The sequence below is a fragment of the Seriola dumerili genome, unplaced genomic scaffold (assembly GCF_002260705.1).
Source record: "Seriola dumerili isolate Sdu_G_001 unplaced genomic scaffold, Sdu_1.0 BDQW01000291.1, whole genome shotgun sequence".
In the NCBI taxonomy this organism is placed as follows: Eukaryota; Metazoa; Chordata; class Actinopteri; order Carangiformes; family Carangidae; genus Seriola; species Seriola dumerili.
Genome location: NW_019174546.1, coordinates 3,642,478 through 3,662,459, shown reverse-complemented (window position 1 = coordinate 3,662,459; position 19,982 = coordinate 3,642,478). Strand labels below are relative to the sequence as shown.

Here is a 19,982-nt window from a genome sequence, read left to right as displayed (position 1 = left end):
TTTTTAAATCTCCTTTGCCTCGATCGGTATCACCATGAGGGACAAATAGTTTTTATAGACTGATCTGTTAGGAGCTGAATTCAACTTAAAAATTTCAGAGCAGTTTATTAAACTGAAGTGTCAGTGTCCAATGATGAAAAATGACATGTTGGACTGTTGCTGCTGTTTAGTAGCTCTGCAGTTAAATTTTTAAGAATTTGTCAGAAGTGGTGGACTAGATATGTAAACATGAAGAAAATGCTAATTAAAAAAACATTAATTATTTAAGCTAAGCAAAGTGAAGCACTCCAGTGCACCGATAAACCCACTATGATTTTTTTTTTCTTACAAGATAGGGAAAAGTCAAATATAAGATTTAATGTAGATGACATTGTTTTATTATTTACAACATCTTTTAGTACAGTTATTTTAATTCTCATCAGCAAGACATACAATGCCTTAGGAGTCACCAGGATTTCTAGACAGATAAAATGTAATTTACACAGTTAGCAGTCTGGCAAATGCAAAAGTCCACTGCACATTCCTAGCAGGTAGAGTATCTTAATGTGAAATAAAGCGTGGATTAAAATGTCACCCTTCTACAGCTTTAATAGTTATGTTGATTAAGGTTAGTTATTGCCAACTGCATTAAAGTTATTGGTTCTCTAATTAAGAATACCTGTAGCACTCTGTTGGTATTTACATTACAACATTATAACAGGCTCAGGGCTCTCTTCCTCTGCATTTGGTACCAGCTCATTGGTGGCCACCAGATCAGACAGGAACTGCTCATTGCTGGAGACGTTGTGTGCGTTGTCAAAGTTAGTTGACTTTTCAGAGATGCATAAGCGGTGGCCAGACTTCTTGAGGATAAAGAGGACAATGAATATCCCCACGCCAATTGTACTGATAACCAGAACAATTGTCAAAATTATGTGGCCATGGGTTTGAAGATCCACCGTTGGACTTACTGTACAGATTCAACACAGAGATGATTTTCAATCGTAACAACTAAATCATAATTATGAGTCAAATAATAATGATGAAGAGATGGAACTTACCTGTTGTCGATGGTGTGTCTCGTAATACTAGAAAAACAAACATTATTACATAAACTTTTAAAAAGGACTAAAGTGCTTTTCTTTATTATTTCATTGACAGCATAGTCTATATTATTTTTGATTTAATTTGTTAGTTTCAGTACAGAATGAGTTACCAGTTATTGTAAGACTATTACTTTAATTGAAACTTAGCTATAAATCCTAATAAGTGACGGTCTCACCTTTGGTTATTTTGCAAATGTATCCTCTGTTTGGCCACTGTCTGCTTGTGCTCCACCCCCCATTTGACGAGTCAATCGTTGCATAAATGCCTTTACCAGGTTGACTTACATCCCAGTTAGTGTAGTCCATAACTGTTTTGTCCAACCACTTCCATAAGTCTGGGGACAAAGAAAATTCAGTATTTTTTTCTCTCTGTACAGTTTTTACAGTTTTTTCTCTGTACAGATGAAGCATTTCTTTAGTTTGATACTCAACATCATTTCTTTCAGTGTGGTGTGAAACGAAACAAGATTTAGCAAGACTGGAGTTTTCCAAATGTGCTTTCATAATCTATAATGTAAAATTTAATATATTGTTTATACTGTGGGGGAAAAAAAAAAACTATAAAAAAAGATTAAACGATAGATCTGAAAAAGAGAGGGCATTTTGTGAAATGTAATCTCAGAGCCACATAAATTAATTACTGAAAACACAACGTTGACATATTACCACCTTTTTATAAAGTTGTTTTGGGCAAACATATTAGCATACACACACACAGAGCAACATTAGCATTTGTTAATGTGTTCAGTCTTCAGTATTCTGGTTTGAATCTCAACCAAACTGAAAATCAAAGGAAGAGGAAAGATGCTAAAACAACTCTGTGAAGCTGAAGGCAATTGTAAGAGCTGGGTGGTGAGTCCTCACTTGGTTTGTCATTAAAGGCAATGCCTTTCATATTATACAAAGTCTCTCAATCCATATTTAACATAAAGATATTGACTGGTACAGCTAATATATTCATTTACATTTGTTGTTGACCAAATGTAGTTTCTATGCCAGTTTCAGTTCTCCATTCAGCGCAAATGAATGATCAACATACAATCATTTTATAACCTCTTTGTTTCAGAGCTTCTGATTTACAAAGATTATTTTCTTTTCATGTTCATTGTGGCTTAATGTTTCTCCACTGACAATGTGACAGTACCTTTGTGAGTTTTATACAAGCCGATCCAGAAAGAGGATTCGCTGTCTTTATATATATTCACATTGTTTTGAATAAATTGTTGCTCAGAGGGGTCTTCAATGCTGGCAAGAGTTGCACCTTCACAAACAAACAAGCAAACAAACAAAAAAACAGTAGGTCCTTGGTTAAAGCAAAACACAACTGAGTGATTGACAATATCTATTAGACAATCCATGGAAAATCCTTACCGTATTTCATACATTTAGCAGATGCATCTGGCCATTCAGTGCTTCCTGTATTAAAGAGGTAACAGTGACCCTTAAATGGTAGCCAAGTGGACTTGTGGCGTCCGTATCTGGTTGTTTCCGGGTCCTCAGGGCAAAATCCTGGGAAATCACTTGACTCTGTTGGTGGTATGTCTGTGAATGGTAGAGACGGTGACGACACTGAGGTTATCTAATTACAGTACATACTTTCAAATCCAATGCACTGAAGTAAGCACCTATTTGACACTGTTGTAGAGAAAGAAAAGTTTGTCACATTTAAAACAAAATACAATGATGACAGCCTATAAACAATTTAATTCATCTAATTAATAATTAATTTGTATCAATATTGAAACAGTGGTCCAGATGTTAATATTGACATGAGCCCTACCTGTAGTCTTCATACAAACACTGGTCATTTTCTTATTGCAGTCAGCGGTCTTCCATTTTCCATCCACATCCACATATACACAATCTTGGTTCACACTTGGTTCCCCTGTATCCCAATTGGATAAGGTCATATGCCAGCCATCAACATATGTGAAATATCTGCCAGTCTGGAGAGCAAAGATTGATCAACTTGCATTCAGCATCACTTATCAAACAGATTTTTTTTTTTTTTTTTTTTTTTTTTAATATATATACAGACATCTGTAATTATTGGGAACTTTATTTTAAAATTAATATACTCTCTTATCTTTTCCTACATTTAGATGGCTTTCAACACTGTCAAAGTATGTGAAATGTTTTCTTTTGTAAAATTGGCTCTTGTGGATCTAAATCATCTATATATGTAAGCATACTAATGTTGCTCTATTAGGATTTCATGCTACATGTCATGCGCAATAGCATAAAAAAACATGTCTGTTTTTTTTTCCAAAGTCAATGAGAAATTGTGCTGAATAATCATGATGTCAATATTGATCATTTTTGCCATAATCGAGTAGACCTAGTGTCAATCACAGTCAAGTGACACTGCTGTTCTGGCTGAACCCCCTCAAACTCTCAACGGGTGTTCAGATGGGTCCGATTAAAAATGACACCTCCCTATATGGTTGGAGAGCAGTATGCGATGGTCAAACAGTCAACAGGCGTTTGGGAGAACACAAGACCCGAGACATCAGTGCTTTATAGCTGGAGAAAATATGGCTGGCTCTGCAACATTTCGCAAATCATAGAGGGGAGACACGTTCTGATACGGTCTGAAAACACTGCAACGATTTCTCATATCAATTGCCAGGGCGGTGCACCAGGTAGCATCACAAATTTTTCTGCCTGTTCCCAGTCGACTGCTGGGTACCCGTGCCTTTTTTTTGTTGTTGTCCCAGACAGCTGGCAAAGGCCTAAAGAGCATTTGTCAAACTGGAAAGTGGAGGCTATCACCTTGCAAACTTAACATTGGTTCCGCTTGTGTTTCCAGTCAGACACGGACTTCCCATATTTTTTCTTTTACGGTTTAAAAAAGACATATGACACCTGTTCAGGAGCTGAATTATGGGTGCTAGAGGACGTTTTTGATGGTTTTATACTGTAAGACAGATGCAGTGATGTAAGCCCGAGGGGCCCAATCAGTCTGTCATGGCCAAGTGTAGAGACTTGGTGGAAAGGGCTAAGGGCTTTATTCAGTGATGTTGTCTGGAGACGGCGCAAGGCATCAGGCATCATACGAACTCTTATTCTCATTCTTAAAAACCAGGGTTGTAGCATAGCATTTTGAATTTTTTTTTTTTCCTGACCGATAGCCAACGATTCTTAACTGACCATTGAGAGCGCTGTAAGGAAGACCTCCTCCTCCTCCTCCGCTCTTGGCTATTTAATGTTAATAAACAGCCAACAGGTGAATACAACATAAACTCGTAGTTGCAATTTTCAGACCTCAAAATAAAAAACAGGTCAGGCCTACCTCAGTCCTCAGCATAGCGTACTGCTTGTCTACTGGTTTTTGTTCAGAAATAGCAACATGTTGACATGCTATGGGGTTAGTCTGGTGTGCAATCTGTTAACTGTGAGACCCGTGGCAGAGAATAGATGGTACCAATGTCCCAGGAAATTCTTATTGTTGGTTAACAGTTAATTATTAACTTCCCTAAGCACAACCTAAACCTTTTTATGCTTTGGAGAGTGGAGAGAGACAGGAAATTCATTGAACAGGGGACCTGCTGCTCAGTGGTCATTATGACAGTATGGTATGTGCCCTAACCACTCAGCCGGGATGCTCCTGTTATCAACATTTTTACTTGAACATTTATTAAGAAACATCAAGTTACAAGCAGAGGTTAGTTGTTATTTTGCTGTGTGCTGTTTGAGACACTTTGTGCCCTGTACCTGCGTTTTTTTCAGTCCAATCCACAGAGGAGAGTTCAGATTCAAAGCCATCAGCTCAATATAGACCTCTGACCACCCATTTCGTAGGCTAGCCAGGTTGGCATCATCACTTTGACAGCGCTTCTGGGCTGCATCCCAGTTCAATGGTTGAGTAACAACCTTGATAGAGTCATTAAATACTTTGACATATTCAATAGGAACTGTTGGTTCAGGAGAGTCTGGTAGAGATGGATCTGTTTAGGGTGATAAATTTGACAAATTTAGTTTTTCCATTCATCTTTGTGTCAGGGGCTCTGTTACATACATGCTTAAAAGTTACTTTTCTTTTCCATTTTCCTGAAAAGAATGAAATTACTCACTCACCCAATTATAAAACCATTGAATTCGAATAGGCATCTTAAATTTTTTATGAAATCACAACATTGATCATTGGGAAATACTGATCAGAGTATGGTTACACAACAGATCATCAGTTGCTTTAGTTTAATTAGTGGATTCAAAGGTGGAATCATCACTACATTGAAATATACTCAAAAGTGCACTGTGGCTAGTGCAAGATTTAGGCCTTTTTTTTCAAAGCGCTCTATTTAGTTCCAAATAAATGCATAAATGTCACTAAATGTATGCCCAAACACATTGCATGGGATAGATCTACCCAAGCAATTGCAAAGTGGCTCCTGAATTTCAGAATTTACCTCATTATCATTTTCATCACTGAAAATTATTAATTCTAAAATACACCAGCTGTTGTTTGTTTAGTCATGCACAGGGCATGCACCTACTATTTTAGGCCACAGGAATTGTATTTAAGAGAGAGGCCAGAGAATAGGCTCACCAAGATTTCGAAGACAGACATATCCATTGGTGTCACTGCAGGACATTGCTATCCATCTCCCTGTGCCAATGTTAGGATCCGTGGTCATCACAGCACAGTGCTTTTCCTGAAGCACAGAGGGAGAATAGTGATGTTAAGGGCAAACTATTGTAAGAATTTGGTCCATCATGGAGCAGTCATGAAAACTGCTGATAAATGCAATCATGGATCTCTTGAACTCTATTGCTCTTATGCGAGTAGTGTGAATCTTTGGCATCAGTGTCAAGACAGCAATCATCTTTGGTTAAGAGGAGACAGCCCTAATGGTAATGTATGATCATATAAATCACCATCCACTGACAATGACTAGTTTTCCATGTTAACTTGAACTAAGCCAGGTTTTTCTTTTTCTTTTTACCCTTTTAAAGGTTGTGTATGGCAGAGGCAAAAGCCCAGCTCATCATGAAAGTTTATTGTATTTTTGCTGTAGTCAAGACAAATGAAATGGTTTTACACATTAGAATTAAATATTCAAAGCAGTTCAACTCATCATGATAAAAGCACTTTCTGTAATGGCGATGCCTCTGCAATGTAAAACCAATATGTCTCAGTTGTTTCTGACCTAAATTGTTATGCTTCAAGTACAGTAAAGCTTAAACATGTTACCTTATAAGAATCCTGTCTAAATCTCAGAGATCGGCTCTGTAACAGTGGAGAAACAAAGTGTCACATTTTCATAAAAAGCACACAAACCTTGTTGCACTTGTAAAGAAAGTTTTAATCCCTGTAGCAAAACAGGTTTTAGTAGTGCACCACATAACTCATGTATTTCAAATTTTAGTGCAACGATCATATTATCCACTTACTACAGTCCCCCAGTTGTAGTATCGCTGCTTTGGTCGCCCATCTGTCCAGTAAAACACAATACCACGTTGCCTATGAATACCAATCCATAGGTCTGTAGTAGCCGTGGCCATTTGAGTTGACAAAAACACTGAAAATGTAACACAAATGTAACAATTTTCAATTAGACATTGACAGTTTGTATTTTGAGCATAATACAAAACTATTTAAATGCAGTGGCACGAGGTGCAGAACATACCATACATGTACAGTTTATGGTTAGTCTGATGTTACCTGTAGTCTTTGTGGTATGTTTAAGTACAACATTTACTAGAAGACAGAAAATAATGTGAGGCTATGCACATCTTGATCATTTTCATTGATGTTTTTATTTTTTATTTTTGTGTGTGTCAGGGCCACACCTCTTTGACATGTACATAACTTAGCTCAGCATTTCACACCTTTTTACTCTTAGAACAAACGTTTCCACTGCTCACTTAGCCAAGAAAACAATAATCATATGTCAATATTAACCTCTGCACACTGGGTTTTGCACGCTCTTTCACTATAAATAGCGTGCTCTCTGAGCTCCATTTTATTCTAAAAATGCTTTTGGTTGGATAAGCCCTGAACGCCCAAAGGTCTATGACGGAAAAGTTTCAAAATCTACTTAATATAAATGTTATACTAGTGGACATACATTTTGGATAAAGGACAATATTGAGGAAGCCAGCAAAAATTCTTGGTTAACCCAAACAACTTTTTTTTAACTCTTTTAATAATGAGGCCCATTGTTTCTGGCAAACACCCACCAGAAATGTATAGTTTTATGAAATATGAATATATATATTTGATATATTTCTATGGAATATAGAAATGATATATTCTGAAATATTCACGATTTACATTTCTCTGGAATATAGAAATGGTAGCTTTCTGGAAAAATCATAAAACAAACCTTGCTCATGTCTAGAGAGAATTGAGGCTAGATTTCCTCCCATTGCTTTACATTGTGTCCTTGCTCCTTCCCATGTCTCCCTCTGGCTATTAATGATGTAACACTATAGATGAAAAATTGACAGCTGTGTGTTATATTTCAAATGAGCAGTAGATTATTTTTTCACCCATGAATAGATCAATGCTTAAAAGGCAGTGTTGTCAGATTGAAGGCCCATTTCATTACAGGTACATTACAGGTGGTATTCCCTTGAATCCATTGAAACAACTATTATAAGAGATAATAAAAGTTGCCTCTGACCTTTGACTTAAATCTTTTCCAGTTTTGTGGACAGCCACCTCTTGGAGGAACTGTTGGTGCTACAGTGGCATTGGCAGGTGGTGAGCCACTGCGTTTACAAATGGATCTGTACTCATACCCACAATTATTATCATGCCAGAACCCTGTGAGCCAATCCAAAATATGAAATTAATTTCAGGGAAAACAATGTGCATTTTTACATCTGATCTCAGATGAATTCATATGAAAGTATGCCAGTGAAGATTATTCAATTTTGGGTTACTCACCCATAGAGCTAGTGATGATAGCACAATTCTCATCATTGTTATGGAAATCAGGTTGATTTTCATCCCACCTTTGAAACTCCACTGGAGAACCATCCATCCACCTTTTTGGAACACAAAGAAATCAATTGAATTTTTAAAGACATACTAATTGTACACTTTAATTTATAATTACACTACAAAAGAGTCACAAAATGAGCCCTGCTCTTAAATTCATGCCACCAAATTGCTTTATGTTTAATTATGCACTAAAAAAATGTTTTATATTAACAATTTTTATAAATGAATAATGTGAAGAGGTTGTTTGCAATGGCAAACCCACAGAACTACTACCAAACTCATCCCCCTTAGCTCGACAGAGCCTTCTGTGGATTACTGTTTTGGTTTTCTGGCCTGCAGACTCAGCTCTTATCAACCTCCTTAATAGTGTTGGCTGGCAGCTGTTTTTGTTGAAAAGTTCTAAAGAACTGATTTTACACTACCTGCCCAGCACTCATGACCAGACACACACAGTTAGAAACTAGCTAGTGAAGATAGTGGTGCATCTACTTCGTCTGAAAGAGCCGATCAAATATGGCTGCAAAACCGTCAAACAGAAAGTGAGGTCAGAACTGCACAATGCTTTTATGTATGAAAACTAAACTTCGGACATGGAATCTGAACCCCATCAGGAGGTAGCAAAAGGAATCTTATTCCCTTTGACTTCAGTGCAATAAGAAAAATTGCAGTTCTAAAAATTGCCTTTTGAACTGTTTATACTGTTTCCTTAACATCAAAATTCTTGTGTCTGATTATATTATAGAAGTTTGACACATGACAACTTGTCAGGTAAAAGTAATTGATGCGAGCGCTATTTTGGATTTTATGAAAACCTGTTCATTAAACTGTAATCTTCACTAAAATTGGTGCAGATGATCTTCAAACTAAGCCTGACAAAAACATATTTCCTTGCTTTTTGATTTGCAAAAGCATTCATCCATCAGTACCAATTGAAATTCGACAGCAAAGGTATCAAACAAGAAATCAAGTCATATCTCAGTAAATCTTTAATCAAATGACATGAAACTTGCTGTGAGTTCTTACAAACATGCCCTTGACATAAGGACATCATGTCTCCATGGCAACTCTTGCCTGCTCGGCTGCTTTGCCCCCACATTGTTGTTTGCTGTTATATTGATAATACAGTGTTCAGGTGTGACAGAAATAAATCTGACATAAAAACGCAAATATAAATTGTGGCCTAATTTCTATGCATCTGATGCTAGAGAAACCAAATTTACAATTTTTACGATAGACCCAAAAATCTGAGGAACAATCTGTTTCAGCACCACTATCATTAGGCCAACTTTGCAACAGTCACTATTTTTAAATTTTCCAATAAAACTACTTACAGCACAACACATCATTAACACATCAGCAATATTTCACATAATTTCTGTACTTGTCTTTTTTTGACTTTATTTTATATTTTGTATTTAGGCCTAGTCCATTACTCATTACTTAATTCATACTCACGTGAACGTTCCATCAAGATCTACATTCAGGCCAATCCAGTTAGGCCAATAAGAATTGGATATCTACATATACAGACAGAGGCATATAGTAAAACCAGCAGAACTTAAATTTCAGTATGTTCTGCTCTTAAATGCTGTTGTTAATGAGTAATGTGGTATAAATGTCCCCACTTACCTGTTTCCATAAAAAGACACTTTCAGCTTCACTGTTTATAGTCACCAAGTCAGCATGCTTCTGTTGGCAGAAGTGACGAGCATCTTCCATGGCCATCAACTTGCTGTTAAGATAATACTGATTTCCGTTCCATTCTAGCCACCCATCTGACGTCCTATTGTAGTCTGAAAACATTTTAGAATTATGTAATATGTCACTAGTATTGTGTAGGTTCAAGTTTCCAGATGCTTCCCATGCAAGCAGCATGGCTCTTTGGATAGCAATGTTGGTCGGTCACTCTGTTGGTCCATCATGTTGCTCTAGTCAGAAATGTGTCATGAACTATTGAGTGGATTACTAATCATTTTACAGATATTCATGTTCCCCAGAGGTTGAATCCCACTGACTTTATGGGTCACCATGAGTTTCACATTGAGTTAGGTGATACCATAACTTTTCATCTAGCGCCATCAAACTAAGATGGTGATCATGGTAAACATTATACCTGCTCAACATCAACATGTTAGCATACTAACATTAGTATTTAATTTAAGTACAGTCTTACAGAATCGCAGTATTTTTGTTTGGAGTCTGATGTTTTAATGTAAAGGTGTGTAGCTAGCGTGGCACACTAAATATTAAACAAGGATCAATCCAATCAATCCGCAGCAGCAGCAGCTTCAGAGAATAACAGATTATTTATCTTTGCGGCTGACCTCCATTCATTTTTAGTGCGTCTACACATTGTCAATTAGAAATTAATTTTCAATCAGAACAGAAATGTAAAACTAGCAGCAAAAAGTGCATTAAAAGTGCATTTCCAATGTATTCTTTGTGGTTTTTTAGGGAAATGGCCCACTGACCAGGAGTGACAGGGTCTGGAGGTGGCTTCGGAATCACTCCTGTAAGGACAGAAGAATATTATAATCTGAACACTGAATAGAGCACCAGAGTGGTAGTAGTTAGCTTCAAGCTGAGGCTGCGTACACCTTAATAAATGTGAGGATTGACATTATTGGAAAGTCAGGCTTGATCAGTTAACCTTCAGCAAATGCTACAAAGAGTGTCATAATCTTCAAAAACCTGATAACCAAACAAGGCAGAAAAAAATCAGTATTTTTTCATTATTATTATCACTTATTTTACCTGCAAGGATCTGGCACAGCCATCCACGGTACGTCTCACAGTGCAAATCATTCCAAGATTCACCAATCCTCCGCCAATACAGTTGATATTCAACACAAGATTCTACATTATTTTTATTGTTTGGCGCATCATACCTCCAGTGTTGGAACTGCAGCTGCAACAGCAACAAACATAAAATAAACAGTGATTTAGAACTACATAGTCTATTTAATTGAGTCTTGTAAACTATAAACTAAATAACAACTGAAATAAAAAAAAAAAGCTATTAACTCACTGGGGATCCATCGCTCCATACAAAACCGGTGACTGGGTCAGGGGCACTAAGTCCAATCCAGACTTCTTCATCGCTATGATGGACAACCATATTTTAATGATTTAAGCATACAACCTTTTTTTAAAATGTTTCCTGTAGAGGTCCCAGAACTCTGCTAGACAATATTCAACCTTTTGTCATCTACGGCAACCACTTTCACTTTTCTTTTTCTTTTTTTTTTTTTAATCGTGTAATTTGCTGTACCGATCATCCAGCATTTCAAGCTCAGCAGCGCTGTGGATGCTGAGCAGGTCTCCTCCAATGGTCATGCAGTAATCTCTGGCCTCATACCAGGTTCTCTTTTTGAAAGATGACTCTGTAAACAACTTCACAAAGGTTCAACATGTCACTTCACAGTTCTGATGCATTCTTGGTATGTGTACCTGGTTGGAGTAATTTCAGTGCTTTGTTTTGTAACAATGTACAAGCATTTCTATAAATGTGAACCATGGTACTTAAAGTGTGTAATTTAGATATCCTACTTACACCATAGATCTCAACTGTAGAATCGAAGATCTTTTTAGATTTTGGTAAGTTGCATACATTTGTGTATGAGTGAGGAACAACTGACCTAGCTGAAACTGTTATAATTCCTTAATTAAAGAGGCTATATTAATGGGTGTTAATATATCTATCAAGTATTCAAATCAGGCTACTTAGACCCTGCGATGGAATTGGTTGGAGCAGAGGGGAGGAGTCTCCAGTTCCAGTTTTAATTTTTAGTTTAGAAATTGAGTTTTGCATCGCCCATTAAGGTAGAATCTTCTTTTGGTTATATTTTTTTGATTTAAGCAGCATCTGTTTTGCCCTGTTCCCCTCTTTAGTTATCCTCTCACCTTGTTTGTCCTTTTGTTAACTTATTTACCCTCTTGACTACACAATGAGTTTATTACCAATGCCACCTGGTTTTATGTTGCTTCCCTTTTCCGCAAGTATGAGTGCACATGACACCCATTAATATGATTCAAGTTAAGAAATAGAAGAAATGCAATAACATAAGTCAGGTCAAAAGACTGAAAAAAAATTACTTCGATGGAAGTTTGTCCTGACGAAAGCAAAAGTTTTGTCCCATGTCCTACTTTTCTTTCAGTGTAGCTGCACTATGAAGTTACATTGCTTAGCATAACAACGATTACATCAAGCATTAAGCCTCATTGTGTGTAGCATATTTTAGTATTGTATAAAGATAGATGAACTTATCCTTTAAGCTGAGGTGGATTTTTTTTCGTAGTCGTTGTACCTTAAAGCAGTAGTTCCTTGATACCACTGGACTCCAGCCGTCTGCACACTTCGGAGGGTTAAGAGTGGATGGGGTGGGAGTTAAAACTGCCCCCTCTGCCAGGTGTTTGCAAATGTATTTTTCCTTATTGGCACAAGGCAGCACATCCCAGAGGCCAGAAAAAATCCCAGTTTTTATGGCAACACAGCCCTGTCGGTGACCTTGCGTTGTCAAGGGAGAAATCGTGAAATGTCAGTTGTGAAACCACTTTCTACCACATTTTACAGAAGATAAAAAATAAAATATCCCCATACCTGGCATTTCAGCGTTCCAGTGAGTAAACCTCACTATATCTGTGTTGGTCCACACAAATTCATCAATGTTTTTCTGGTTTGAGAGTCCTAGCCAGAAGTACTTCTCTGGTCTCATCCCCACCAAGCTGACTAGGAATGCATTGTCCACCCTGTAAATATGAGAGTAGAGCATAGTCATAAATATCAAAGGCTTACTTAATTTTTTTTTTTTTTTTTGTTTAAACTTCTGTTTTTAAATCTCAGTTGTATGTTAATGAAAATGAATGTTCTTACCCATTTGAAACATCAGCTAAGTAAGAATCTGAACTCTTGCAGTCATCTTTAGCTTCATCAAAAGTTTTGGTCTCTTTCCCTATGAAGTAGCAGTATGAGCCATGTTTCCTCCACCCCTGGATTGTTGGGCAAAAAAATATATAAAATGACCATTATATAAATTATCATACCATACTGCGATTTCTAAAATAGAAAAAATCTAGAAAGTTTCCCATAGTACAGTGTATCTGGAATGTGACAAGATTGCCTAATAATTTTTGCAACTGAGTGTGACAACTAACGGACTGAAAGCAACACACTCCGTCAGTTTTAACCATGTCTCATTTTCAATTACTCTTCAAACCTATGCTATATCAGAAAAAAATAAAGATGCTATCACTATAATCTCAGACATAAATATTCTATAGCTTTAAAATATAGTTTTAAACTAAAAACCTAAATGCAGTGTTATACAGTCAAACATTTTATTTAACTTTGCATTAATGTTGGGTTTTTTCCAAACTGTGTTTCTGTTCACCTGTTATTGTTAGTGTAATATTCAAGCCTTTTGCAACAGTTTGTTTTGGTCTCATTAAGAAAAATATCTGGCTCTTAAAGGTATAATATACTGCATTTTCCTTTAAAAAAACAAAACAAAACAAAATGTAACTAAGTCTGAAAGTGTGTGGCGGTGTATTAATCTGCAGAGACTCTGCCCTTCGCCTGTATTTTCTTCTTATTTTTGCTGTTGTCCAGACGCTGTGTGTAGCCCCCAGCCAATAACAGTGCACAGGGTGTGAGGGCAGGCAAAACATAGCAACCAGGTTACATCGCTGTCTCTGTTTCGCTTTTCTGCGCTCTGGGGAGGAGGGGTAACTTTCAAGGTATACTGTGCAGGATTTCTCAATTGCTGCATTCAAACTGATGTAAATGTTAACTGTGGTAGCATAGTTTTTCTTGGAAAGTTAGGTTTTTCCAAACTGCAAATTGCTGCTTGGTACCACTGGAGACAACCAAAACACTGAGCTTAAAAAAGGTTAAAACGTTCTGATGAGTTTATAGTGGTTATAGTTGGATGTGGTCGTATTAACCTCTTTTTTTTTTTTTTATTTGTGTATTTTTGAAAACTAACAAGAATAAATAAAGAACGCACAGTTTTGCACCCTACGTCCTGCTCCACTTCATCTCCAGTTGGTTTTGAAGCACTCCTCTTCATACAAATGAAACCGTGTCTCTCATCACACACACGATCAACCCAGTTCCCCTTCTGCAACAAAGCACCATAAAGTATTGATGTGTGAGGAGAGTGGATGTACTGGCAGGAAGATGTCAAACAAAAATTCAGTGTAAATGTAATATCATGCTATTGATACAGACATCTGCAGTACACAATATATTGTATATTCAATTTAACGCATGTACGTCTAAATAAATTGTTAGTGTTGGTTTATTGGACAAATGAAAGAACATTATTTAATGTCACTTTCCCTCTGTGTATGTATGTTGTGTGCATGTACATATGGATGATATGTGCCTCATACCCACACAGTGCTCCTTACCTCTCCTCTGATGAGAACACAGTCTTTAATATGTGTGGAGACAGCTACTTTCCCAAACTCCCAGCTGGTAAAGCTGACAGTAGAGTGGTCACTCCAGTCAAACAGCCCCTCTGTCTTCCTGTCATTCAGTCCAATCCAAAGCTCATCAGTGGATGCTGCAGACATGAACAAAAGAAAATGATCTTTCCATAAATTATGATCCACTAACTTAATATTACTACTGAATGATATTGTTTGTTTTGTTTTTATTCATGTCTTCCTTGTGGGGCTCTAAAATTTGCTTGTCCTGCATTTTCTGTCTTTATTAGATAACGGTAGTGAAGAGGTGACAGAAAATGAGGGAGAGGGCGATGCAACAAAGGTCTGTGACCAGACTTGAACCAGAGACGTTGGGGTTCATGGTCAACATCTTAACCCAAAGAAATTCTTCCTTGAAGGTAAATTTTTGTTTCTTTTATATTATTGTCTTGACGTACCATATCCAAGTTGAGAGATGACAAAGCTTTGCTCCTCCACATTGCGGATGCTGACTAGGTCCCCTCCTTCATGAACGCACTCTGTCTGAGCTTCAGACCATGTTTTCTGAGTGCGATTAAGGTGGAAGCAGTGACCATTGTAGGGAATCCAAGGGCTTGAACAAAATCCTGTCTCAACAGCTTATGATGAAAAGAACATATAATGACTGACAGATAATAATATATGAGGACTGACTGAACGATGATATAGCTCAGTTTAATGCATTGAAAAAAGTAGGTTTGTTTAGTAGCCACAGATTGAGTATTGCTAATAAATTCTATTCTAGACTAGGATAGAATATTTTTTCTTTACCTTGTTTAGGATTTTCCTCAGGCCCTTTCGTATAGCATATGTATCCTACTTTCTTGGTGCAAGGTAAACTCTGCCAGGAGTACTGTACAGTAGGATCAACAATTGCACAATTGTGTCCCGGATAAGGAAGTGGATGTCCTAAAACAAAGTGATGGTTATACTTGATATGCTGGTTTTGCAAAACAGCCTTATATAAGTTGTCAGATTTGTCGCAGTCTTTAATTCCCGCACATTACTGCCTGTAAAACATCATATGGTTGTTTTTACACTCAGTTTTATGGCATAAACAAACAGGATATAACATGATGAGCCAGGCTTGCCATTTCCCCCTCTTTTCAGTTTTTATCCTAAGCTTTCTGCCTGCATATAATTTAAGGACTTCATTACCTTCTATTAATGCACTTGGTACTGCTGTAACAAATATAGACATTTTTCTAGTATAGATATGAGCCTATGGGAGAAAACTATTTTTAGCTCTGCTTAATGTATAGAAAAAACATATGTTTGTCGAATATTAACACAAAGTATTGAAGTGGAGGAAAAACCTACCTGAGTCCCATTTCATATAACGGTAAGGCCTCCCATTGGACCATTTCCAACCATGTTCTAGATCCAGGATCAGCCCAGTCCAAAGCTTACTGCCCCCTCTCCCTAGTAGTACTGTTGGGGGCATTGTTGTTGTTGTTAAGGTTCAGTGTTCCTAGTTGGTTTTATTAATAGTATCCATTCACACATTCAGATGGTATACAATTATGGTATCTTCCCTAATGTGATTTCCCATCCAATATAGAGTCATTTTCTCCTTACCTGTCACATAATCCTGCTCGTAAGGATTGTTGATACTAAGCAGGGAGGCACCCTGCTGTTTGCAGCTGGCCTCAGCCTGGGGCCAAGTCACAGCTGACTGGGTGTTGAATTGGTAAATTGCTCCTGTTGCTGGGTTTACATGCCAGTCTGCTTTGGCTGTTAAATTAATGTACAACACATGGGTGTTAATATTTGCTACAATGTGTGATACTTTCTCCATGTAACCTAAAGTTGTGAATTTTGGCCTTGATTAAATGATGGAAATTTACTTAACTGTTAAACTAGTGGCAAGTCCTAAATCATATAATTATCAGTTAAAAATAATTACAGCTCCTCAAACCTTCATCTTTCACCTGAAGTGTTTCACCTAAGTTTTTACCGGCACTACTCACAGTTAGTTGGACAGTAGCCCCAGAGATTATTTGACTCATAGTTTGTTTCAATTGCACACCAAGGATGGTTTTTTGAGGAAGCTGTAGTGCAGTCTGAGTACCACTGGTCTCGATACATAAAGGGAAACATGCAGAGCTTTCCCGCTGCATTTCCACTGATTGCATAGAGTTCTGAAAGCGAATAAGAAAAAAAACCATATGATAAAATACTTCAAAAGATGATATCTTTTCTCCATTCCAAATAAAGATTTATAAAACAAATATGACCTTACGGCCTATATCAAGTAAATATGAATGCATGAATAGATATGAACAAGTTTATAAAGCTAACATGTAAATGTCATTTTAGTTTTAGTTTTTTATTTTCTTGACTTGTACATGAAATTCTATGACAATGGTTATTATCCTAGTGTGGCGAATACAAGGCGGTCAAAACAACACTGTTGTATGCGGTACTGTACCTCTGTATGTTCTTGTGCAGGCACCGCTGGACGTCCCTGAAATTGCGAGGTGGTTATTGGGTCCTATTGTTTTAGAGAGAACTGCTGTGTTATCTGCAGTGAGCTCAATGTAAAGCTCTTGGCCTTTGAGAGCGAGCACTGTTTCATTCTTGCATTCCCACTTCTGGAGTTCACTGTTTTCGTCACAATCGTAGAGGTTTATTTCACTCCCCACACTTTTCCCCTGGACTCCCAGGCACTTACTCCTCTGTTGAATCAGAAGTCGGTCACCAGTCGTCCAGCGTATGTCATTGCATTTGTTATTTGTTTGAACCAAACAAGAACCAGTGGCCTTGTTAGTTAGTTGAAATGGTGAATCTGTAGAGACACAAGAGAGACATTGTAAAGGACATCTGTTAACAGAGTCTGTCCTTGGAGTTCATTTTGCTGTGTCTAAATACGTTGTCTGCAAATTATAAGTGCACAAAGTAAAAAAGCCTTATGTCAATATTGAAATGTACAAGGATTCATTAGGTAACACAGGTAACACAAAATATGTTACTCACTGACACATGTTAAAGAACAATCTCATATACAGAGTAGAGTGAACATTTGCTGAATCTCATAAAAAGCTGAAAATTAAAAGTTGGAATACTGTACCATCTGAAGCCAAACATTGGAGCATTTGGATGAGGAGCACAAAAGATGTACAAGTTATCCTCATTGTAAGAATTCCTCTGAAATGTCTTATGGCAGAACACTTAATCCCTGCATTTCTTGCAAAGGATTTTAGAGCTGTGTGAGTGGTTCTCAAAAGTCAATCTCAATAGTACTGACACATCGTGTCATGTCATCATGGCTTGTTTGTGTCTTGTCATAGACAAATTTTTTTGAAACCTTTTTTACTTAAGATGAACAAGGAGGGGCAAATAATTTTTTTTTCAAGTACCCAAATGCTGATATTTGCACACTTAGCTGTTTCATTTTAAAACACTGAATTCTCATCTTTCTGGACGTTTGCGATTGCATAATAAACTGACGCTAAGGAAAACAGGAAGTGTCAGTATCGCCAGTAAGCAAGTATGTAAGTGACTTCATAAATGACTGCCAGTCTACTCTTATACGGAATACATGATTGAAAGATTTCTGATGTTTGATAGTGCTAGCTTATTTTTGTATTCCAGTGTTGCAAGTAATGTCACCACCAGTTATTCCAGTTATTTTAGGGAACCTCATGGTTTGGTAATGTGCAAAATTTTCACAACAAGGAAGCCCTTTTATTGCTGACCTTTTTCATAAGTGAATTCTACACCTTCTCAAGAAATGTCAGAATGTTTCCAATTGTCCAATCTTTTTTCGTGGTTGTCATTTTTGAACATCAGTTACTGTTTAGTGTATTTTGATGGAATGGCTTGTTTAATCATTTAATGATATTACTGAAGAATACTTCTCAACAGACATAGCTCAGTAGTACAAGTGTGGTAAAAAAGTATTTACTAGGACTGAAGGCAGGCTTGCAGTCAACAAGAAGGCAGTCAGACTGGGCAAACAAATCCACAAGGCCCTGACACATAAAGCCAGCTTGAAGAAAACAACCACAGACTAGGACTGTTAGATGCTCATATCATCTTGTACCACATAATGTCTCCTTGGACCTCAATGGGTGTCCTCCAGGTGCTCTGGATTACTTCTGCAAGTTATGCAGGGTAGATTACATGGCAACTATAAATTGGCTGTAGGCGTCATCAGTGTCATGGAAGACAGTTTACCTTGCCAAATGTCAGCTGGAAGAAGTGGGTATAGATTAGGTATGGACAAATGGATCATACAGATAGCCATTTGAGACCAACTAGAGCCAAAGCTACTGAACACAGAAAAACTGCAGGCAATGGTCAGCGATAATGGCACATTGGCGCATAATGGTACCAAGCAATAATATTTTGGACTAGTGTGTCATAGCCTAATACTGTGTCATAACAGTTAAATTTTTTGCTACTAGTTTGCAACAGCAAATATTGAGCTTGAAGGTTAATTACTTGACTCGGATATAGCCGTATTACAAAAAAAAAATCTATTTTCCAGAGTTTTCAAACACATTTTATCCACTTTGAATTTTGCACTCTGTATTTTTATATTTCATCAGATTTTTACAATCATTGTACTTTGTATATGTTAATATGTTATTTATTTAAAAAAAAAAAAAAATATAATATATATATATATATATATATCATATATACATACAGTATATATATATATATATATGTGTATATATATGTGTATATATATATATCATCACAGCAAATTCCTAACAACATTTACTATAATAGCATGAAAATTACCCCAGTTCAACTAATCTCAACATCTTCTGACTTTCATTGATGGAGTATGTTCAATTGCCAGATGATTCAACTGATATCAAATGAACACATGATCAGTGGAGTCTACTTTTATCCAGTTTTTTATAGTTCCATTTTTTTTACACCGTGGTCATTTTCATACCATAATTACACACACACACACACACACACACACACACATATATATATATATATATAGCTGACAGGTAGTTCTGCCTCAGTTATTGGCTTAGTTAGTTTATTTTCTGTTACTTCTTTCAGGGTAATATGTTTTAATTATTTTACATGTTTCCCTATGTGGTTTTCTTGTATTTCAGGAGTATATAATTTCTAGTAGTACATAACAAATTAAACCTTGGAAAGGTTTGGGGGTTGTGGGTTTCTAAAGCAATTTGACCATCAACAAGCACTTTGGATGGAGTATAAAGCCGGCTTAACACTTCCTGGATTGGAAAACATTGCCAGTTAACATAATATAGGCAGGACTCCACAATGTATTTGGCAAAACCATTTAGTAATATATATAAACATAATTTCTTAAAAAAAAAAAAAAAAAAAAAGAGGGGGGCAAACTAAGCTGCTAAGGCAGGCTTGGAGGATCATGGTAAAATTCTAGAAAAAAAACATGTCAGGTTAATATGCAGTGTTACAAGTGGACAGTACTAAAGAAATGAAAATATGAAATACTTAAACTTGAGAAATAGTTA

General features: G+C 36.8%; 1 protein-coding gene across 4 annotated transcripts; it reads right to left on the bottom strand.

Moving 5' to 3' along the window:
• Positions 1 to 349: 349 nt before the first annotated feature.
• Positions 350 to 17,778, bottom strand: LOC111231091 (macrophage mannose receptor 1-like). Of its 4 annotated transcripts, none has more exons than XM_022758074.1 (32): positions 17,576 to 17,778; positions 16,937 to 17,293; positions 16,476 to 16,646; positions 16,084 to 16,239; positions 15,826 to 15,936; positions 15,277 to 15,414; positions 14,925 to 15,104; positions 14,449 to 14,603; positions 14,043 to 14,156; positions 12,911 to 13,026; positions 12,638 to 12,786; positions 12,345 to 12,544; positions 11,309 to 11,430; positions 11,066 to 11,138; positions 10,792 to 10,945; positions 10,509 to 10,547; positions 9,667 to 9,830; positions 9,493 to 9,554; positions 7,981 to 8,081; positions 7,715 to 7,857; positions 7,415 to 7,517; positions 6,751 to 6,786; positions 6,480 to 6,607; positions 6,280 to 6,315; positions 5,635 to 5,740; positions 4,800 to 5,032; positions 2,866 to 3,031; positions 2,457 to 2,627; positions 2,230 to 2,346; positions 1,262 to 1,420; positions 1,041 to 1,067; positions 350 to 949 (listed from the first exon to the last, which is right to left on the bottom strand). In XM_022758074.1, exons 1-32 carry the CDS (start codon positions 17,637 to 17,639, stop codon positions 684 to 686), a joined length of 4,317 nt encoding a protein of 1,438 aa, XP_022613795.1. In that variant the 5' UTR covers positions 17,640 to 17,778; the 3' UTR covers positions 350 to 683. The 4 variants fall into 4 exon arrangements, with proteins under 4 accessions (XP_022613795.1, XP_022613796.1, XP_022613797.1 ...); XM_022758075.1 differs by having other exon boundaries at positions 2,469 to 2,627; XM_022758076.1 differs by lacking the exon at positions 6,751 to 6,786.
• Positions 17,779 to 19,982: the final 2,204 nt, after the last annotated feature.